The sequence below is a fragment of the Sceloporus occidentalis genome, unplaced genomic scaffold (assembly GCF_023333645.1).
Source record: "Sceloporus occidentalis isolate IW3139 unplaced genomic scaffold, rSceOcc1.0.p SCAF_17, whole genome shotgun sequence".
NCBI lineage: Eukaryota > Metazoa > Chordata > Lepidosauria > Squamata > Phrynosomatidae > Sceloporus > Sceloporus occidentalis.
Window position 1 is genome coordinate 7,103,049 of NW_028316997.1, and position 21,952 is coordinate 7,125,000.

The 21,952-nt window shown below is 34.8% G+C and overlaps 1 protein-coding gene across 8 annotated transcripts in view; it reads left to right on the plus strand.

The window, feature by feature from the left end:
* Window positions 1-3,257: 3,257 nt before the first annotated feature.
* The window catches only part of LOC149302792 (forkhead box protein P2), a 103,836-nt gene continuing 85,141 nt past the window's right edge, over window positions 3,258-21,952 (plus strand). For 4 of the 8 annotated variants that reach the window (XM_089482141.1, XM_089482142.1, XM_089482143.1 and 1 more), the window contains exons 1-2: window positions 3,258-3,425; window positions 20,436-20,441. In XM_089482141.1, the coding sequence (XP_089338267.1) occupies window positions 3,258-3,425; window positions 20,436-20,441 (174 nt within the window). The remainder of the gene's footprint in view (window positions 3,426-20,435; window positions 20,442-21,952) is intronic. The other 4 variants (XM_089482137.1, XM_089482138.1, XM_089482139.1 and 1 more) reach the window with 1 other exon arrangement.

Consider the following 21,952-nt stretch of genomic DNA (forward strand, 5'->3'; position numbering starts at 1 on the left):
GACTATAACAGGGAGTCGTATACTAATTTATATAATAAGTGGTTGTGCACGCTTTATTCAAGATTATGGCTGCAAGAAATGGCATGAATTGCTGGGTGTGTTAAATGCTGGATTATAGCAATTTGAAACATGTCAAACACATGGCTAACGCCTCATGCTTCACTCATTCTTGCGTAAACCTGCATAGCCACCATCCATTATACCCTTGGTAACAACACAATTCTGCAAGTAAATATTGTTACACTAAGTAACCTTTCAATTCAGGTTGTTTAGGAAAGAGAAAATGCAATCTTGTGCAGTCACTTTCAGTGTCAGTTTAATGTTTCAAAAGGGAAGTGATGTAGAGAATAAGTATCTTGAATGTCCCTGTGTGTATGTGTGTGTATGTATGGGCATATGAAAATATTTCATATATATATACACACACACACATACAACTTACAGGATTGCTTCCTGTTAAAATTTCACTAGTTTGAACCCAGATGTATTTTTCCGAAGGAAAAACAAAATGTAGGACACAAAACTGCAAAGCAGAGGAGCTTTACATTGCCTGACTTCTTTTTAACTGTTTCAGTAAATCTGAAAGTGAACATTTCTCTAAGTGTTTTGGGTTTTTTTGTCCTTGTTTGACCATGCTGGGAGCAAACAGATTTATGATGCCCACAGATATACTTATCCTCCTTTTTCGGCAGTCCTCTCTTTTGCATCTTCCTCCTTCACCATCAGTTACCTAAGACAACTTCCGCCCAATCCTGAAAAGTGATTCAAGAACGTGTGACTACGCACAGAGTACTACACACTTAACGCTAACAATTATTAAGCGTCTTTATAAACACTCAGATATAAACTTCATTGAAACGTGTGTTCTTCTATTTTTTATATTGTGCAGTATCTCTTAAAACACCATCTGTGTCCTTCTAGTTTTAATATAACGGCATAAGAACACAACTAAAAAAAGTAGACTGATGCATGTAATAAAAACATATTGATAAACAAAAATAAATATTAGATTGCAATATTCATATAAAGGGGAGACTTTATTGGGTACTTAATACAACAAAGGGGGTGGGCCGGTTCAACCATACATAAGTTTGGAACATGCCTCTTAAATATACTGTAAGCCTTTAACAAGGATCCACAAACCACAGGCCATAAACTCCTTGTCATCGTAACTTTGATTTGCTTTGGGATAGTTTTGTTTTCTATCCAAAGGACTCGTGTGGCTTCCCCCATGAAATACATGTTTCAAAGCCTAATGAATTGCTGTTTACCAGTAAATTATAATGTTTTACTTAAAAAAAAAAACCCCGCTGTTTCGCTTGTGCGAATAGCTTCTATACGTTGCGATTGACTGTCTTGACGTTTTTCACAATCTTGTTTAGCTACACTTTCCTAGAAAGTACAAGACGAAAAAATATGGCACGTCTTCCCGGGCTTGATAAGTAACTACAGTAGAATTTTCAAACATCTAGTGAGGGAAATCAGACACATTTTACTGAATATTTTAAACATTGTGCATGTAAAATTTATGCCTAATTTGAATACTTATTAGCCGCCTAATCTCAGGAAAAAGAGTAGTAGCTTTGTTTTTGTCTTGTAAAATTCATTGCGTGCATCACATTTTCCATTTGTTATATTTCTCTGAGTTAATCTTTAATAGGATGTTTAACAAGGTCTGTTTGTCCATAAACACATCTGGTTAGTGATTGTTTACTGTAGCTATGGTAGCAGTGACTTCCCTGTTAAAGCTCCATCAGCTGAATACTCTAGATTGCTCACTTAACGTACACGGAGATCTTACCCATTTTGTGTTCTTTTGGGTGGTGGTTGGAAAATCAAACATTTGAACTGAAAACGGTATTTTGTCGATCGCCAAGCAGAAGTGATATATGTCTTGGCGTAAGTGACGGCACAATAGAACTGTGCTACTGAAAACTGTATGTGTACCATAACTTTGGAACTTTGGCTATTATGCGTTGATTGGGGTTATGGATATTGTATACTCTTACGTCAAGTAGCTATTTTGCTGTGTGCGTTCTAAATGTAATGCGTTACTTGTTCCTGGACTCACTGATTCCCGTAAAATATTTAACGCTATACTTGGGCGTATTCACAATATTGACCTTTCTATAGTACACATGCACAATGTACCTTGAAATTCTAGTTTGTAAGGGCATTCGGTTCTTTATTTACTGCAAGAAATTCAACTGATCTTGGCAGGACATCTCATTGCTACGCTGAAAGTACAGTATATTTATGCAGTGAAAACGATAAAACATTTATTACTGTAGAGAAGGTAATATGCATAATTTATGCTGTTTTTAGCACAATCATTAGTGATATTCTTGATAGATTTTATTTCTGGCTTTCATATCTAATACATGCCTGGGAAATTAATTTTATATCTTTCATTTATTTGCCTGTGTTAAAATTGAGTTTTAAGTCATCTTCAAGTGAACAGTTTGATTACTGCTCATGCATAAGCTTAATTACCTCCTAGGAAGGACAGTATTAAATGTTTTAAATGTCAGAAAAAAATAAATGAATATCAGCCATTTGATTAAAAAATATAGGCAATATCTGACGTGTTTTCAGCTAGAGCTTTTTTTTTTTTTTTCCTAAAATGCCTTGGAGGTGAAATTTTTATTTAGGTTAAAAAAAAAAAAAAGGAGAAGCCAGTTAAGCTACCTATCAATTTTTTTGATACCATATGATTTGTAACTCTCGTACAAAATTTTAATTTTGTATGATTAGCTTTGCATCATTAAACAATACAATTGCATAAGAGGTGCTGTAAAATTCTGACAGAATCAAGATAGTGAATATTTTAAATAAGGCTGTATAGTCATCCATGGTTGTCAAAGCTAGATAATAGGAAATACGGTGGCGTGTGTGCATCGGGGCTTTCATTAAACTTGATTTTATAGGTAGAGTTTAAAATGTAGCCATTCATAAATGCTATTTAACCATGCTGCATGCACGGCAAGCTATTTTGGCTGTTAAATGTAACTGCACAAAGGAAGCTTATAGAGACCATAATTTCAGTGATTAGTATGTGGATAAAAAAAAAGCTGAATTTGTATTGCTTTTTCTTGATAAATTACCGAGTCTGTGTTTCTTTCTTTTATTTTTTTTTCTCTCCCTTCTTTTAAAGATGCCGTCTGTGTAATTGGCAGAGAGGGACATCTTGATAATAGAAGTGCGAAGGTGTAACGTGTGTTAATTGATACTTCTTAATCACTTTTAGGTATTAAGTCATGATGCAGGAATCTGCAACAGAGACAATAAGCAACAGTTCAATGAATCAAAATGGAATGAGCACGCTAAGCAGCCAATTAGATTCTGGCAGCAGAGATGGAAGATCAAGTGGTGACACGAGCAGTGAAGTAAGCACAGTAGAACTGCTGCATCTGCAACAACAGCAGGTAAGTTTTGTTTTTTTTCTTCTTCCTGATTTTGCTTACAAAAATCAAAAGCCGCTTCCTCCATTTAGTGAGCCGGGTGCGTGTGGATCATGTGCAGGTTACCTTAAGCCGTGTTTATTTTAATAGGTTTTGACACGCATTATTTGTTTGTTTGTGTGTTTTTGCTGTACAGAATTCCCAGTGTATTGTTTGCCCCCCCTGTGCTTCCGCGTGTATTTTTTCTAACTATTTTCTCACACCTGCTTCGGTGTCCTTTTTTATTTGTATTTTTTCTTTTTTTTTTTTGGTTTTCTTGCTATATTTATAAGGCTCTACATTGCATGAAGCATGCTTTCCGAGCAGTATAACACAGAGCAGAAATGTCAAATGTGATACTTAGCTTTCCACCAGAGGGCCACATTAGTTACTTGATACCATACTTGTCTCTATGAAATGAATTGTTCCAAATTCTAAGGTAAAACGAGAGCAGCATATTTTCTTAAACAGAGATGTTCTTACGTTACCTCTTTTGAAACTAAGATTAGGATTAGGTGGAAAAAAATATTTATTGTTTGTGCTGCTGTGTATTTGTTAATGATATTAATATGACCCTTTTGAACTATTTCATGTAAAGGAGCTTTTGTATGTTTGCAGAATATATATGTTTGTCGTACAGTCGGGGCACTCAATTAGTGTTAGTCGTTTGTGGTACTTTCACTCATTCACTTTAGCTTTTTTGTCTTGAATATAGTTATATGTATTTTATAATCAGTTATAAGCATTTTTATGTTAAACGATTCCCATTATTCACAAACACTTCCATCCAAATAATTTCATTCAACTATAATGTAGTGTATGGTTCGTATGTTCATCAATTCTCATCCATTAATTATTTTTAATGCACTTAGTGCATGTATGTATGTGTGTGTATATGTATATATATATATAATGTTTAGATAGTGTGTGTGTTTATATTTACACAATTTTCATGTGTGTATGTGTATATATATATATATATATATATATATATATATATATATGTATATAATGTCTACACATAATATAAAATGTAAGCGTAACATGTTTGGTAGGCCAAAAATTTATGCATCTAAATAAAAAAGTAAAAAGAAAATAAACAATACAATTGTTAATCACTACACGCATTGTTGGCAAACCTATTAATTTACTTGTGCAATAAATATGTTATGGTGCTAATGCATAACATTATAAGTTTGGATATAGTATTCTAAAATCAATAGGAAAAAATAGTAATAAAAATGGAGTGACTAGAATTATTTTACTGTACAAAATTGCAATAGCGCCACACCAACCCTTCATCTTGTCGTTTTATTTTCGCAAGCCATGTAATCGGTTGTAGTTCCTATAACTCTACTTGAGTAATTTGAATGTTTGTAGGGAACTACATATTTATTTACTTTGCTGTATGAAAATTAACATTTAAAAAATTAGTGCAGTTTTTGGGTGTACAAATGTACCAGAAAAATAAAGTGACAAGATATGACGTTTACTGTGGGTCATTAACATGCAGGGGTCGTTAACACCTTTTCATATTTTGGTACAAAGTGACAATTCATTGCTTTTTTGTGCGGATTATTTTGGCACCTAGCTGTATATTCTTCGTCATACAGATATTTAATGTATGTATATATATATATATATATATATATATATATATATATATATATAAATTCCTTAATGTGTGTATTTCATTTCCAAGAAGTAAGTTTTCCAAAATACTTATATTTACAGTTTAAGGTATTGTAGAGTACCTGATATCATCGTATAATTTAGATTATAAATATTTTTACATTTTACTTTATTAGGTTGGCCAGTGGCTTAATTATTTTAGCACAACTAGAACTAATAATAGTCTTAGTGGATATTATATAGACATGTCGTCCTTTAAACCAGGTAACTGATAAATACATGTGGCATTTAAATATAAATAATAACAATGCTAGTGCCATCTTTTCTTTATAAAGTGCTTGATTATGCATTTTAGGAGAGATTACATATATCCCAAAATGATTAGCAAATGATCATCCTCCCACTCAATTCAATAAGTGTTCCTAACTGATGAACAATTCATTCATGGCTACCCTATGATATAAGGCATCTGATATAATCTGGTCCCCTCCCCTGGTAGGGTTAAATATGTATACACATAGATTTGAACAGATGATCACAGTAGATCAACTGTCACACTTAAAGTAAAAAAGAAACATATGGCCTGACTAATGTCATTCCTATGAACCTTAAAGAAGGTTTAGCTGCTTGACCTATATTGTTCAGTTCCTTTTCCCTATTTCTACTGATCAGTGTCAACATTGAGAAAATATTATGATATTTACTGAATGATAAATGGGTTTGTAATGTAACAACCGATCATTCTACTATACTGATATATTGGACGGTAATGCACGGGTGGACTTAGTGGCACATATTGGACGCTAAACTTTTAAAAATGAGAAAGTCCCATTTGGCCGTAGCGCACAATGCCTATTTAACCAAACATTAATATGTACATATATAATGTATCGGTTTCAGTACAGTCATTTTGTTATTTCTTTATGTAAAGCATTCTCCAGGTAATTACAATAGAAAAAGATTCAGCTCTGCGCTTGTTATGCTGTTCTTGATACTGCTTTTTTCCATAATCTGTTAAAACTAGTATTAAGTAATGAAATCTGTTTAAGTGGGAATAACATATTTCTGGTGTTGTTTTTGATTAAATGCATTGATCAAATTATCCTGCATTAGATGTAGAATTTTATTTTGATATTAGAAAGGAAAAATTAATTGTTTGTGTCACTAGGGTCAAAATACTTCCTAAAAACTTGATTGCTTTACTGGATGGATTTGAGCTTGCATTTTGAGTATTCATTAAGTTGCGTCTGCCAAGATAATCCTTTCAAATGTTTTATGTGAATCTATCTAAAGGTGTCTCAGGTAATTTTGTTAAAAATATCATTTCCCTGCCTCGTCATTAGGAATAACATTATATTTTAAGTTTATTTTTTTAATACACAAATTTCTTATAGCACTTTTCACGACTAAAGGGAAGGTATTTATTTTTTTCTTCTTTGCATAACTAGAGCCGATTTAACCCCCTTCTTCCCAGAAGAGATTGGAACATATCTCAGATTCTCATACTAGACTCAAGCTTTAAGAAAGACAGATCTCTTGAGGTGTTTATCACATAATTTAAAACCTTAATTGTAAAAATATATACAGAAATGAATAAAAAATACCTTATGGTGGCAAAAGTGATTATGGCCTTCAGCATTCTTTAATGTATTCATATTGAAATCTACACTACATTTTAATTTGCAATAAATCGCATTATTTGGAAGACAGTAGCACCCAATTGGAAGCTTCTGGCAAACCCAAGCATACTTCCCTCCCATACACAATAGTAATATTGTGTGAAGGTCGTCGGTGAAATAGTATTTAAAAAGTGTACATCACACACCTGCATTTTTACATAGATTTTAAACGTCATTTACAAATCACAAAGTCTAAAGGATTGTGGTTTTGACCCAATACCAATAATAGAAATATATTGTGTTGAATTCCACAAGATGCACATTGTAATGTAAAAGTTTGTAATGTGTGTGGAGAAGATCTTGGACCGCCTACAGCTAGAAAAGTACAGGTGCACCAGGGGTCTTTTTTTGGCAAATGATGGCAGAGGGGAAAAAAAGTATAAAAATTTTAATTCATATTGGATCCTTTGATTTTGACTAGGCCCCTGACACATCGCAATGCAATTCAGGCCCTTATGGAAAGGGAACAAAGGAAACATTTAATGATTCTTATGCAGTGTTAAAAATCTATATTCAAAAGCAAGGACAGTATTTTTTGTTATGCTATTAGGTGGATATAAAGCAAAATTCTGGTCCCTGCTTTTTTTTTCTCCTTTTCTAAACTGAGACCACATTCTTGTTTCTATTATCCTTTTTTTCATTTCCCTTTCTGAAAATAGATTTTTTTTTTTAATTTATTGAGCGTATTTAATTTTATCGACTCCAAAGTGTTGTGTATCTGCGGCGTATCCTTCAGTTCCATTCACTATAGGTACAAGTGGTAGCATATTCATTGCCCCTGCCTTGCATGAAAGCATTTACTGAAGAAATATGACAAGAACATGTTCAGCTAATGAGGTCGAATGGTTGTTACATTAAATTTAGACGGTGTTTTCTATTAGGTTTTATTTATCTGTATTTGCATTCAATCCTTTCACATTTGTTATCTCTCACCCGATTCCAGGGACGGGGCGCCTTTTCTCATTTCACAGCCAATTGTTACTGCGCGCTGACTCTGTAAGTTGCCGGTGAATGTAAAAGTGACTGCAATTAACCTGACTTTGTTGCTTGAGGAGAATTTGAGATGAGAAATCTGACAGCAAATGACAGGCATTTTTCTGGGTTTAGCACAGAAGAAAGTCTAAGTTACATTGCAAAGGGAGGCATTAGGGAGTAGGTACCTGCAAATTAAGTGGCTGACACTGTCTATTGAGAATTTAGATGGTAACGGCTGGAATTTTTATGTTAAGTTCACATTATTTTTATATTCATAACAAGCTTTCTTATAAGAATTTGCTTTGTGGCTGTGGCTGATCTCATTTATTGCAATTTGTGGATTTCCTTCATTAGAAGGGATCTCTTCTTGATGATAAGTACTTGACCAGATGTTATTCCTTTTTAAATTTGTATTCTGAGCCCAAGGTGTTTGTGTGTTTTGGTTCCTATCAGAGTATACTATTTACAGCTCAGTGCGGCGATGCATTTTAGATAGACAGCAGGCAAGTGAGAACATTAAAATAGGTGCCTTAATCTTAATGTATAATGTCATTAAACCATTTCATTTGCAGGAAGTATCAACTCTCTGTGCTAACACATGATTTCATCTCAAGACCTAGCACTTTGGCTTCAAAATGGAGATTAGTGTGTATACCACCGTTATCATTTGTTCAACTCTTTCAGTGGAAAGCCAATGACATGTGTTTTCTTGTTTCTAAGGAATGTAGGGTGGATCCTTTGTCATAATTGTAATTGTTAAGACGTATATAGGTAAACCATACATTCTACATCTATTGACAGAATGGATAGTTCTATTTAATGATCGGGAATCCTGCAAACATATGTAAAGCAGAAGAAATTGAGCCACTAATTTAGCCATCAATGGCTGTCCACATAGTTATTATTTTTTTTAAAGAAATTAGGTAAAATCATCTACTGCATAACAGGCAATGAAGCCTTTAAGAATTGCACAGGTTGCTGATTTTTTTCAATATCAGCAAAGAGCCTTAAAATAGTTTTTGTACTGAAGAATCTCCACTGTTTTTAGATATAAAATATTTCCTTTGATTCATTCATTCACCCTGTCCTGTTAGCAGATACATCAACTAGCCTATGCAACATTTATTTTATTTGTCAGGTGTTTAGGGGGCCACTGGGAGCCTTAATTAATGTCAGTTAGGAAGATACATTGTTCATTGGGAAGCAGCTTGCCAAGTTCTTCATTTTCCTATAATCCAGATAGTCTGCAGTCTTCAGGGAAATATTCAGAATTAAAAGTTACACTGCATGCTGTTGTCTTTACAACATCCAGCTCATCAAGCGAAACTCCCATGCAAATTTTAATTTGCCCTTGAGCATAATTTAGAAACTATAATCATTGAGGTTTTACACAGCAGTGATAGGGGGGAAAGGGGATTGGATTAATTGTATATGCTCCTGTTCAAACAACCTCATTATTTTTATAGGGTGGAAACTGAGGCGTAGCTACAGACGCATACGTGAAGCACAGGAGTATTTATACATATGATTTTTGCTACTGAAAGATTTTTTTGCAGTGTATTTTTACTTCATGTTAAAGATAAATAAAAATGTCTTTGTGTGCCTACTTATGAGGCTGCCCTCTTTACGTTTTGTTGCTTTTTATTTTAACTGACCTGCCCTTTCATTTTAGGAAAAATCCTTGTGCGTTTTACTTTGTATTGTTTTCATTACTCCCTAAAGAAGAGCGCGCTTGGCTCTGACATATAGAGTTGTCGTCTACAACATGATGACACTAAAGATATATGATATGACTGACAGTGTAGCTGATATGCGTTGTCTTCCCCAGACAAAACAGATGGTATTGTTCTGTTATCATCCACAGTTATTTTAATGTACTGTGTCCATCTGTGTTAAGATATATTACATGGTTCCATGGAATTTACAGTTCACTCCCGCACTAACTCGATTTTACTGTTTGGTCTCCAGAGATTTTGCAAAATGTCAAGCCGTGGCTTGAAAAAGAAAAGTGAAATCTACTGGAAAGTAATACTTGTGACCATTTCATGCCTGGTCTCCTGTGCGGTGTTTAAAAACTACACAAAGTTAGACGTACAAGTGGTATTATAAAACAACAACATACTGTAGCTGTTGAACTATATGAAACCCCCCCCAAGCAAAATAGACACTGAATCAGGTACACAGCAGGTGTGCGAGTCAGATATTGTAAGTTGTCTCATTTTACGTGGAATTTTGGCATGCACTGCCCTTAACTTCGTTTGAAGTGCTGTGTGTTCTTTTTAGTAAACCGTAAGCTCAAATCTGTCCACTTGCCCTCCAATTGCAAAATCTCAGCGGATTTCTTACTCCCGCCAGAAAAACTGTTTAAAATGTACACTTGAAGGAAAAGTTCAGCTGTGTTACTTTTTGTCTCTAGGGGTAGTAGGTTTCTGAGGTATGTCCTGTTTGAAGTCATCATCCAAGTCTGTTCTGGACAGAAAAAAAAAAAAATATCTACTGCGGTTCACTCACAAGTTCCCCTCTACCTGCAAAAAAAATGTCAGTCTCTCTATTCATGCATTTGGAAACCATGTTCATTTTTATTTATTTACATGTATTCTCCCTGGAATGGTAACATCTGAAATGAGATGGCTGTGTTGGTGAAAACTAGTAGCTTCTTGTAATTCACAGCTGTATACCGTATTGTGGAAACTCCTCTGCTTTGTGGGACCAAAATGTGATACTTCTAAAAAGTTGGACATTAGAAATGCACTGAATACATAAATTATAAGAGTGATGTAGATTCTTTTTCTTTTCTTATCATTAGAATGCAACAGGCACCTTGGGTTTTATGCAAATTAGCACTTGTGTAAAGAAAATTATACTCTATTGTTGCGTCTGAAACATACATATAATTTTAGAGATCATGGATGATAGATTTTCTTAGAAGGTTCAGATATAATTGTCCGACCTAGTTGAATAAATATTCACATACTTAAACAGTTTAAATTTATATTTCTATAGGTAACAGAGTATGCCAAATGAAAAGGTGGCAAAAAGTGCAATGGGGATGAGTGCACACAAAATATAGACAGCGCTGATAGTGTATCAAGTGCATGATTTGTGCTCCGTAAAATCAAAGCTTATATAAACATAAAAATCACAGAAAGTGATTAAGATACAAAATCATTTTCTGTTATTATATTGCATCCACTTTGCATAAAAGTGCCTTATCATGTCCAGTTTTCTGTGTTGTGTTTATTGCAGTTACTGTCTTACTGTCACCTTGAGTACAATTCTCTGCAGTTATAATTAATCTACTATAGACCAGGCAGGCAATGTCTGATTGTTGCTGTAAACAAGGGACTCCGAATACCATTATAACAGTTCAGCCAAGCATCTCTGTGTTACTTTTTTTGTTTTTGACACATGGGCTTTTAGAGTACGAATGACCTTCTCTCAAACGAAAATATTTTCTTAAAGTTTCATATAAAATTATATGCGCCACATGCTTATGTGCTCTGGACCTTATTTAAATATAAAGGGGCCCTGGGAAGGCAACCACCCAAGCCCAATCATACCCAAGTGAAAATCTGTGAAGCTACTATCACTGATCTCTTCACTAACACTTTTTCCGCACTGTGCGTACCAACAGCTGCCGGGCACCTGGATATGATGTCATATCCCATAGCTGTCCAACAGGAAGTGGGGAGCAGAACTCCAGGAAATTCTTTTTAGACGAGGTTTGTGCCATCAGCTGCACAAATATCCTCTTAAGGGCCATAGCGTTGAGGTTGTGTGCCCTTAAGGTAAGCCTGGATCCAGGGCTGCTTGTATGGTGTGTCATACTGGTAAAGCAAAACAACACTGCATATGAAACTGGGTATCCCATCATTTTATTAAAAAGAACACCAAAACAAACATAATGAAATTGGACAAGTTACCGGAGAGGGGGGCCATATACTCACCAATCTTTATTTCCTTCAAGTGCACGTTATGGTCTGTTTCTTGAAATTAGCTAAGGATACTGACCACGGATAAGAAGTACAAGGATCACCACTGGCCACTGCAGTGTGTTTTTTGTTCTGTCCCTGACAGATGGGAACTCAGATCTGCTTTTATAAAGATTTATTTATTTGTGAACAAATTAAAAAAATGGCTTCTAATAAATATGAATTAAGATGATAAACTGAATGTTTCTACTGCAGGCTACTTTAAGGTACAGTACATTAAAAAAATAAGAAAATAAATTGTTGGCTCAGTTCACTTGAGCAGCACTTGAGAAGCATTAGACGTTGGTTTAAGCCCATTACTAAATAATTATGAAGGCATTTATTAACCTGAATTTATTTCACAAAAATAATTACATTACATTTTATTTATTGGGCATCAGAAGATTCTTTAGCGCTAGCATAATAGAGGATGATGGAAATTAACTAACATTTAAACTGATATTATACACAATTAACATTAACACACATTAAGACACAAGTGATGCAGAAGGAAACGACGAATATACAATAAACAATAGTTAAAGACGGGTGGTATGTGCAGGATATAAGATAAAAAAATGTTTCAACAATTTAACTTAGTCTTACTTAAATGAATCTGTCAGTCACATATGAGAATACACTGAGGATATATTTTGCACTTTTTATTTTTAGTGATACAGATGAGGACTGTGAGTGCTTATCTCCAGTCACACTATATCTTGGAATTATATCTAATATGTTACTGCCACTAAAAGTGTGAGAAATGAGCATTGGGCCGCTAATAACTGATTTACCACATCACATTGGCAACCAAAAGTCATGATTCTGACAACAGCGTCCTCACATTTCTGGTGGTGTGTGATCCTCAGTCATGTAAGCAGATTTTTAACTAAACAGATGCAGCTCATTAGAGCCAAACATCATGCTTTAAGATGCCATCAACATATATTTTCTTTTAATTTGTATGGTAACATGGTGTTATTTGATATAATGACGTTTAGCACCTTTGAGCATTCAGACGTCATCGCTGCTTGCTGCTAAACAGGTGCATGTAAACATGTCCTTGGGGATATTTACAATGTTCATTTTTTCCTAATCTCTTAAAGTGCTTCTGTCTCTCATATTGTAACTGCAGATGTTTACTTAGGTTTAAGTTATACTGAAGGCTCAACTGACCATTGCTCTTTGTAAATTAAAGAGATCATTTAGGGCAGTCTCACCAAAAATAACAATGCCTAATAAGGTACTTTATGAGTACTTTAATGTGCATTTTTTGACGATACCAGCCAATCAGTTGCAGGAAAGGGCTACCATTGAAATCACTGGGAGCACTTCCTGCACATGCACACAGCAAACATGCATTTGCAAGGTGGGCGACATGTTACTTTAAAGGGACTTCTCGACTATCATACACACTGTTGTTAGTTCCATGTGAAACTGCATAATTCCCACAGGATCCTACTTTAATAATTAAAACTTTAATAGAAAGTGGACATTTCTCCACTTTTAGTGAATACTGCTGTGTAATGGCCGTATTAAGGAAAATTTTTCTTGTTAGGTAACTGGGTGATTTGGCCAAGGAGCTCAGGACAACTAACAATTTCTGTGTGTTAACATTTTCACTCTCAATAGCCCCCAACATAGACATAATTGTAATAAAGGAGTATGTATGTATGTATGTGTGCAAATATATGGAGCTGCTTCTTGACTAAGATGTGAAGGCAGCAGCCAGGAGAGTTTCTCAATGAAATGGTGCTTAGATTGCAGGGATCACAGAAGCATGTACTATTTGCTTCACCGATCTTTTAAAAACTGGAAATAACTTTCGTTTAGCAGAGTTTTGAATTATACTCAGCTCCAGATGTCATCACATAGCCTTTCCTACCAATTGCTTACCTCTTTTGTGGTTAATTATGTTTTGAAACGATATATTTTGTTCTCGTACTTATTTTAGATCCCTTCAAAACAAACTTTATTCTAAGATCAGACTACTAAAATTGTTTCAGCTCTATCGATATTTTTTTCTCTCAAACATATATATTTACTGGTAATGGTACATGCCTAGAAACATAACAGAACTTTAAATAGTTGAAAAGATGTTGCAAGCGGTATTAGATCAGAGTTAGAAATGTAAATAAAGTGTATTTTAGATGGACCAGGCAGGGTTTGTTAAACTCAAAGGGCTCATCAATAACACATTCTGTCTACACAAAGATATCCTACAGACTGCATTATGTATCTTATTTTTTCTGAAAGTGATCAACATTACAATCTGCCTCTGGCTTACAGCAGCACAATTGTTTTTATTAGATTAGCGGAAAAGTGGAAATAAAATGGATTTAGAATCAAAGCAACTGTTAGCCAGAATCAATATGGATTGTATTACAATTCATATGCTGGGGAGTATTTGTGTATCTGTTGACTACAGTGAGCCCTTGGCAGTTTTTAGGGTTTTCAAGACTACGGGGACAACAGTGGAGAAGATTTTTCAGAAAACTATTTTAACATGCTCTTTGTTTTAACACAGATAGAGATGTTTGCTTTAGGCCTATTGCAAACAAAATCTTTTTATTCTGAAGAGAGTACTTTTATTTATTTATAAATGTGTTATATTATTGTATATTTCTATATGCCTTGTTGCATGTGCATTGTTGTACAATATTGTAAAGAGGCATTATATTAGAATGGATTAGGGATATTCACATTTCAGTGTTTTTCGGTTCTATACTTGGTTTAAAAAGTAACATTGTACAACCGGCAAAATATAGTTTGGACCAGTGTTTGTTTTTTATCTACATGTTTCTTTAATTATATCAAGCTATGTCGGATCTTTATTTTTCACTTTGACAAGAATAAAGCAATCAATAAGCAATTGTTAAAACATTTAGAATAGGCTCATTTGCTGGACATATCTCACTGGCGTTCCCTCAGCTTTGGAAATATGTATGTTCATGATATTGAATCTGAAAAATATCAGGCCAGTGTCAGTTGTGCAGGGGCATTGGATGTGATGCATTATAATGACAAGTAGGATTTATTTATTATATTTATTTTTACTTGCATGGCAGTCAAGACAATGCCCAGAAAGTGCCCGTAGTGGTGTGGAAGAAAAATTACCGTGCACATGCTCAGTAAAATCCACAGCTTTTGTTAGCATACATGACTGGCTGCTGCAACTACCACTATTTTCAGGGGAAGCTTAGATCCTTTTTTCATCAATGGATGCACTACCGAGCATGTGGAAGTTTGCATACTAATGCTTCCTGTTTCCAGTAGGAGTAGCCTGGGAGGACTTAAATGAAACCAAAGTCTAATTTTGTGACTACAGTAAGTAAACAACGCATGCTGGAATTTACATGGAGTAAAATGCATTGGCGTACACGCAGAATGACTTCTAAAAAGACATTCTGGGAATAAGAGCCAGGTTGTTGCTTCCTCCATCAGACGTATATCTGCACAGAATGGGTTACATTAAACAGTATACATATATATATATATATATATATGTGTGTGTGTGTATCTATGTGTGTGTGTATATATGTATATATATGGACCTAAATGTTCTTTGAATTACTTGACGTGTTATTGTTTTGTTAATGTAGGTTGTATATATGGCACTTTGTTCTCCCATGAGTCAGTACACTTGGTATGTTGTATGTGGAATCTGAGAGGCTGCTGTTCATTTGTTGTTGGGGAAATGCCTGCTTTGCCATGAAGGAGAAAAGAAACATTGAAAGAGATTCAGTGAGGCTTGTCGGATGCTAATGCTGTTGTCATTTGAGAAGTAACAGAGTACATGCAGATGGAGTAAAAGCAAATTCTTTGACTTGCAATGTTTAAATTTCCTTTATTTTGCTCACTCTATTTCGCTGCATGATTCCATCTCCCTTAATGTACAATATCATTTAGGACTGCAGGGGCTCAAAGGGCTAATTCATTAAAGGTCAATTATTATGAGTTGAGGTTGAAATTTCCTCTGTGTAGTTTGATAGTTGAAGAAAAAAAAATCAAGTATAAGTGAGTTGTTGTATTTTGTTCCTTCTTAAATTGACTGCAACAAATTACTTCCCAATTTAGGATCTATATACATTTTAATGCCCAAATGTTTGACACTAGATGAAAGGTCTCCATGTTTCATTTTGCAACAGTAAATGGCCTGCAATTATGTGTCTGTTAAGGGATTGCTCAGAACTCAGTTTAAAAAGATTACTGGCTGGAACTCTCTTCAAAAGATTCCTGTCTTTTTGAGTAAGCTAACACGTGCTGCACACTGCTCATTTAGGTTTAATAATCACTTATGAATGGATTCATTTTTACATGTAAGATATTCTGAAATCTGTCATATGGTATTTATAAATGTTTTCCTGTTGCAGAGAATGCTCAGAAGCTATAGAAGTGCCTGTATCACTAGTTATTGCATACTAGAATCTTCCCAGGAGTCTTGTGCTAACAATGTTAGTAATTTAGTTTTTTATGGATAGTTATCCCTATGATAACCATGGTATTACTCATTCCCATGATAAGTATGATACTAATATTTTTTTGTAAAGTGCAAGTTTGACTTTCCAATATTTATGGAAGACTTAATTGAGGATGTAGAACATGGTGCGCTTAATTTGGTCGTTGCATGTGGTAATGCTACCAGGGTTTCAGGAGTATTCCAAATAATATGGAACAATTGGCAATATATTTTAGTAAACCATATAGTCCAAAGTTGTTTTTAGTAACCTTCTTTTAGTGGACCAAGATCCCCAGTTAGATATAGGCAGATATGATGTCATGAACTAGAGGCCATTCTACACCTAATGTGAGTCTACCTCCTATTCTGTGAACGTTGCGCCAACAAATGCTATAACAAACTACCTGGGCTTCTGAATTCTGGGACCATTACAGTGATGTCCATTTTTATGTTAAAACATGTAGCAAGTATAGTAACTGAAAACTCTCTGAAGTATCTCTGAAGTCCATGACTTTTGGATTATAGGTGCTGTGCCACTTAGCCAGAACATATATGCCTCTCTTTAGTATGTAAATAAACAAACATATGCAAATCTGTCAATGTATTCTTTCCTTTAAAGGTTTAATTTCATAAAAAAACATGGGAAATTAAGCGTTTTGAGTTTCTATAACAATGACCTATCAGTGTCTGCTTGTGTGCTTCATAAATAAGGCATAATTATTACTGGGAAGGGTTTGGGTATTCAGCAGTGATGTTTCTAATGTTTTCTTTTACAAAAGTTGATGAAGTCAGCAGAGTTGGTGGAACAGCACCTTTCACATGTTGGGATGTCTAAACATACTACAGTTGTTTGTAATGTGATTTGCATCTGCAAATTAAGTAGTATTCTAAAACTTTAAGACCTGATTTATTTAATATTTTGTTGACTATGGAAGGTAAATAAACCTTTATGGAAGAGTTGGATTGTGTGCAATATTTATGTACTTCAATTTATCCAGGCTAACTAATTGCCTTCATAAATTATACTGTAGTTATAATTATATAATATTAACTGAAGTAAATGAAGTTTTGAGCTACAGAGTGCTTAGAAGTTAAACGGAAACAGTGTGAATGGGGTGATTAAGACAAAGTAGAATTTAACAGTAAGGTGGTTTGAGAAACAAACACATATGCCATTCATATAAATAGTTTATACTAAGTGTTTGTGTAGGAAGTTCTCTGAATGATTGTTTTTATCTTTAGTATACTACGTCTGCTGTGTGTAAACTGGCAACTGCAATTTAGATTTCTTCTGTGAAAACATAAAAATATTATGATTCGCTCCAGAGCTGTCCAATAGTGATCCCCATTGACTACTGGTAATTCACATTTTTATTAACTATTACCAATAGGTATTACAAAATCAAACAAAATCTCATAAAACCGACTAAAAAGTTAAAAATAATGGTGACTGTGCACCCAGTGAACAACTCAACCAAAAAATGGTTGCATAGATACTTCCCTTCTCGATGCAAACTTTTCCTCACATTTTTATAAATTCATAGAAATAAAACACAAATACATGTAAAACCAATTGTGTGATCACACTATTGGTAAAGGGAAGTATCTACAGTATGTATATCCCTTCCATCCATATATTTGGTTGTTCACAAGGTTCACAGTCGCCATTATTTCTATATTATTACAAAAACCCAAATGGTCCTTCTGTATCTGTTACATTCATCCTTTTTAGAGTAATTGTTGTTATTGCAAAAAATTTTATATCACTGACCCATGGCAAATGTTAATGGCTCTTGTTGCCCCCTTAAATCCCAGATGTTTCATTTAAAAATATGTTAAGGATATCTTTAATGATTTACTACTGTATTAAGCAGTAGTACTTTAGCTGGAAAACCCTTTCCATGCATACACCCCTGGTTCTGTAATGGTTGATATATTATAGAAAGTACAGCATTCACACTGTATATCTTAGTCCCATGAGAGTGCTTTTTATAGTTCCCCCTCAATTTAAATAAGACACTTGGCTATCAATCGCATTAAATGAACAATCCAGCCATCATATGCCTGATAATGCTTTTTTTTTTTAAAATGTCATGGATGCATGGATGGATTCCTCTTTTTTTCTGCCTCCCCCCCCCCCAGCTCATTGGCTTGCAGGGGATGCATTCGGCCGAACATATGTCCTTCTGTCCGGTATGCACATGTGCTGTCTTGGTCACTAGCCAAGCGAATGAGATCCCCCTCCCCCCGGCACACTCGGACAAAGTGCTCTGATGGATTTCAGTGGAAGCTGGAGCTGCAGTTTCTTCTAAAGTTAGGTACTTTTACATGCATTATTTCATTGATTTGGTGCATGGGGCAGTGGAATGTCCCATTAAAGTGCATACTATTGATTGTATGCCCTTTTAGCAATGAATAGCAACATCCGAGGATAACAGGGTTAACTAATTTTTCCATGTTAATCACTACTTTATAGTTAATACACAACATTTCTCAAAAGTTTCAAAGGTGCCCAGGATAATTTCCTAATTCGTATTGCATCTCACAGAACCCATATTCTTATCATCAAGGACATTTTGACCAGCCATCTTTACAACAAGAATGTTGAGTGTATGTCTGTAAGAGGATGGAGTGGTCTTTCTTTCGTTTCCATACTTCTGGCCTATAGTCAAACTGTGGTGTATTTATGTAATTAGTGGTAAGGTTGTCATACTGCATCCGCAAGGTGTCTCCCAGGCAGAGATTTCAAGACAGACAGGGGTTTCCAAATGTTCGGCCCAAGCTCTTTTGAAGAAGAACAAGGGAATTGGCAATGTTGATGGCAATAGACTCAGTGGAAACTTAGTGCAGCAGATGAAAGACACATCATGCTAGCTTACCTTCACAACCAGAAAATGCCTTAGCAGTGCCATCAGCTCAGCATTTGCAGAAAACAATGGGACCTTGGTATACCCATCTATTGTCTGAAGTCTGGTCAGGTGTGGTCCTCAACTATTTACAAAAACACACAGACTGAGGTGCAGAAAATGGCAGCAGATGTTCTGAATTGATGAGTCGATATTTTAAATATTTGGCTGTAGCAGTGGTCAACATTGAAGCATGGTAGAGGTTCCTTGCAAGTTTTGGGTTGCATTTCTGCGAATGGAGTTGGGGATTTGGTCAGAATTATTTCCTCAATGCTGATAAACACATGCTGTTACTTAGCCATCATGCAATACCACCAAGAAGGCATCTGTTTGGCCCCAAATTCATTCTGCAGCATAAAATGACCCTAAACACACAGCCAAAGTTATAAGGAACTATCATCAGCATAAAGAAGAACATGGAGACCTGGAAGCAATTATATGGCCCCCACCGAGCGCTGATCTCAACATCATTGAGTCTGTCTGGGATTACGTGAAGAGAGAGAGAGAGAGGAAAAACTGAGGCTGCCTAAATCCACAGAAAAGCTGTGGTTCTCCAAAATGTACCTGCCAAGTTCCTTAAAAAAATTGTGTGCACGTGTCCCTAGAAGAATTTATACTGTTTTGAAGGCAAATGGTGGTCACACCAATTATTTATTTAATTTAGATTTTTATTCTCTTCACTCATTTTGAATTTCGTGAAATGATAAAAATAAACTATTAAATGTTTATTTTTTAAAGCATTCTTACTTCACAGCATTTTTTTCAGAACTGCCTAAAACCTTTGCACAGTACTGTGTGTACGTGTATATAAATCTATATATCTATCTATCTATATATATATATATATATATATATGTTGTATGAAGTTGTGTAATGACGATGGTGTGTATAAACAAGTTTACCATAAAGCATGAATCTACCTTTAGTTTGCAGATGAACAGGCTATTCAGGTTTATACTTTATGCAGAAAAACAACCAAAGCAATGAGCTTTTGAGCTCCTGATAAACATTTACTTAAAAGATTGGCATTTATTATCCAGATACAGATTTTGTTGCCTGTATGACTAGACAGGGAATAACCTTAGACTTGGCTTGAGTTTAAATTAGTATCCTGTGATGAGTTGGCCATCTGTCCAAGAATCAAGATTATTCTGTATCTCTTGCTACCATAACAATAAAAAAGGCAGATTAGTTTTTACTGCTTGAAAAGAAATTTATGATGTTATATCTTTGTGCTTCTTATGTTATTTTTTTTTTTCATAAGATGCTCATATGGCAATTTTCACTTGGCAAGGCATTAGTGTCATCATTAACTGTCATCCAACCGTAGATAATCTTTTTTATTTGTGCTTTTCTAATGTATATTTGTTTAGCAACAGGTTCTATTAAATAAACCACTAAAATGAATCTTTCTATTTTAAAGTAAAATTAAATGGCATAAAGTATAAATTACGTAGATATTCTGTACTGCAAATTGCTTCTCCATTACCGTGACTTGGTAATTCAGCCCAGTGACTATGACATAGATTGTTTGTTATGAATAGTTATTTTGAACCTTTATCACTAAACGTGAAAATGTACGATATTGGATTGTTACCTATATCGTTGTTAATTTTTTTTAGCACTTGAAGGCAGAAATGCTTCATTTTGTGTTGAATTTTGAATGTAATACTGTTTATTTGCATTTGCATGTGTATTAGAATACAGTGCAAGACTTGGAATTTAGCTTTTTATTTTCTTTGCATTCTGTTAGTTCTTCCTTTCCTGATTCTCTTCCCACCTGTAACAATATCAGTATACCAACTAACACTTGATGCCTACAAAAATTCAGGGCTGTAACTTCCATAGGGCAGGCGAGGTAGCTGACCCAGACATTGCAAGGTGAGGGGTGCACTTGAACTGCCCTGCAGTAACGCACCTGTGCCACCATGTGCTTCCCTTCACTTCTGACCTTGCCCCCCCTGGTTCCAAGACCCGAATTACAGCTCTTGGAAAACATAAATGTTTGTGGGTGAATGAGCATGTTTCTGAATAAAATAAGTGCATAATGTCTCATTACACATTAGCTTGTACATTATAAAAATAACATAAAAATAAAGTAGCTGCTTTATTCAACAGTAATCTATAATCTAGTTATAGTACAATAGTTATATGGTATTCTAAGTTTGTTTTGTACAACCACACTAAAATATGTGATGTGTTGATAAACATTTGAAGACCATATGTTTGATATTTGTGCATTGTGTGCGTAATAATTTATTATTATAAATCATGTGCTGTTATTTTTGTCTGCTTGAAAAACACTGAGGAGATTGAAGACAACACATATTGTTATAGTCTATCATCTGTCTGTATGATCTTGATTACTTTGTAAGCTACCAGAACTTTTAGAATTCTTGTCTTCATTCTCTGTAGACCCTTTTTGTTCTGCTTTGCTGACTGAAGTGAAAAAGACTTAACATATGGTATCACTGACCTATAGCCTGCAAAAGATCAAAGGGACTTGTTCCTGGGATAGCATATTGACCTTCCTAAAGCACAAGACAATTATTTTACAGGACTAACACACACCTGTGTATAGTGCTCTTTCCTCATGTGCTATACCACCTCTGTGTTATTGATTTCTGATGATCTGTTTGTACATACATAATTATACATATTCCAAGAACCCTTTCTATTCCTTCTCCAATACATTGAACAAACCAATACCTAAAGTAACTGGAGTGATTGTTTTATTGGTTTCCTCACTTGCACACTTTTGTCTTGTTAAAGCTGTAATTAAAACAACTGCTCAGTACTGGATTTTTACATAATATAGATAATATAATACGAGAAAGTGTGATAATAGATCAGTTTTGTGGTGATTTCTGTGCGGAAGATGACATTGTGA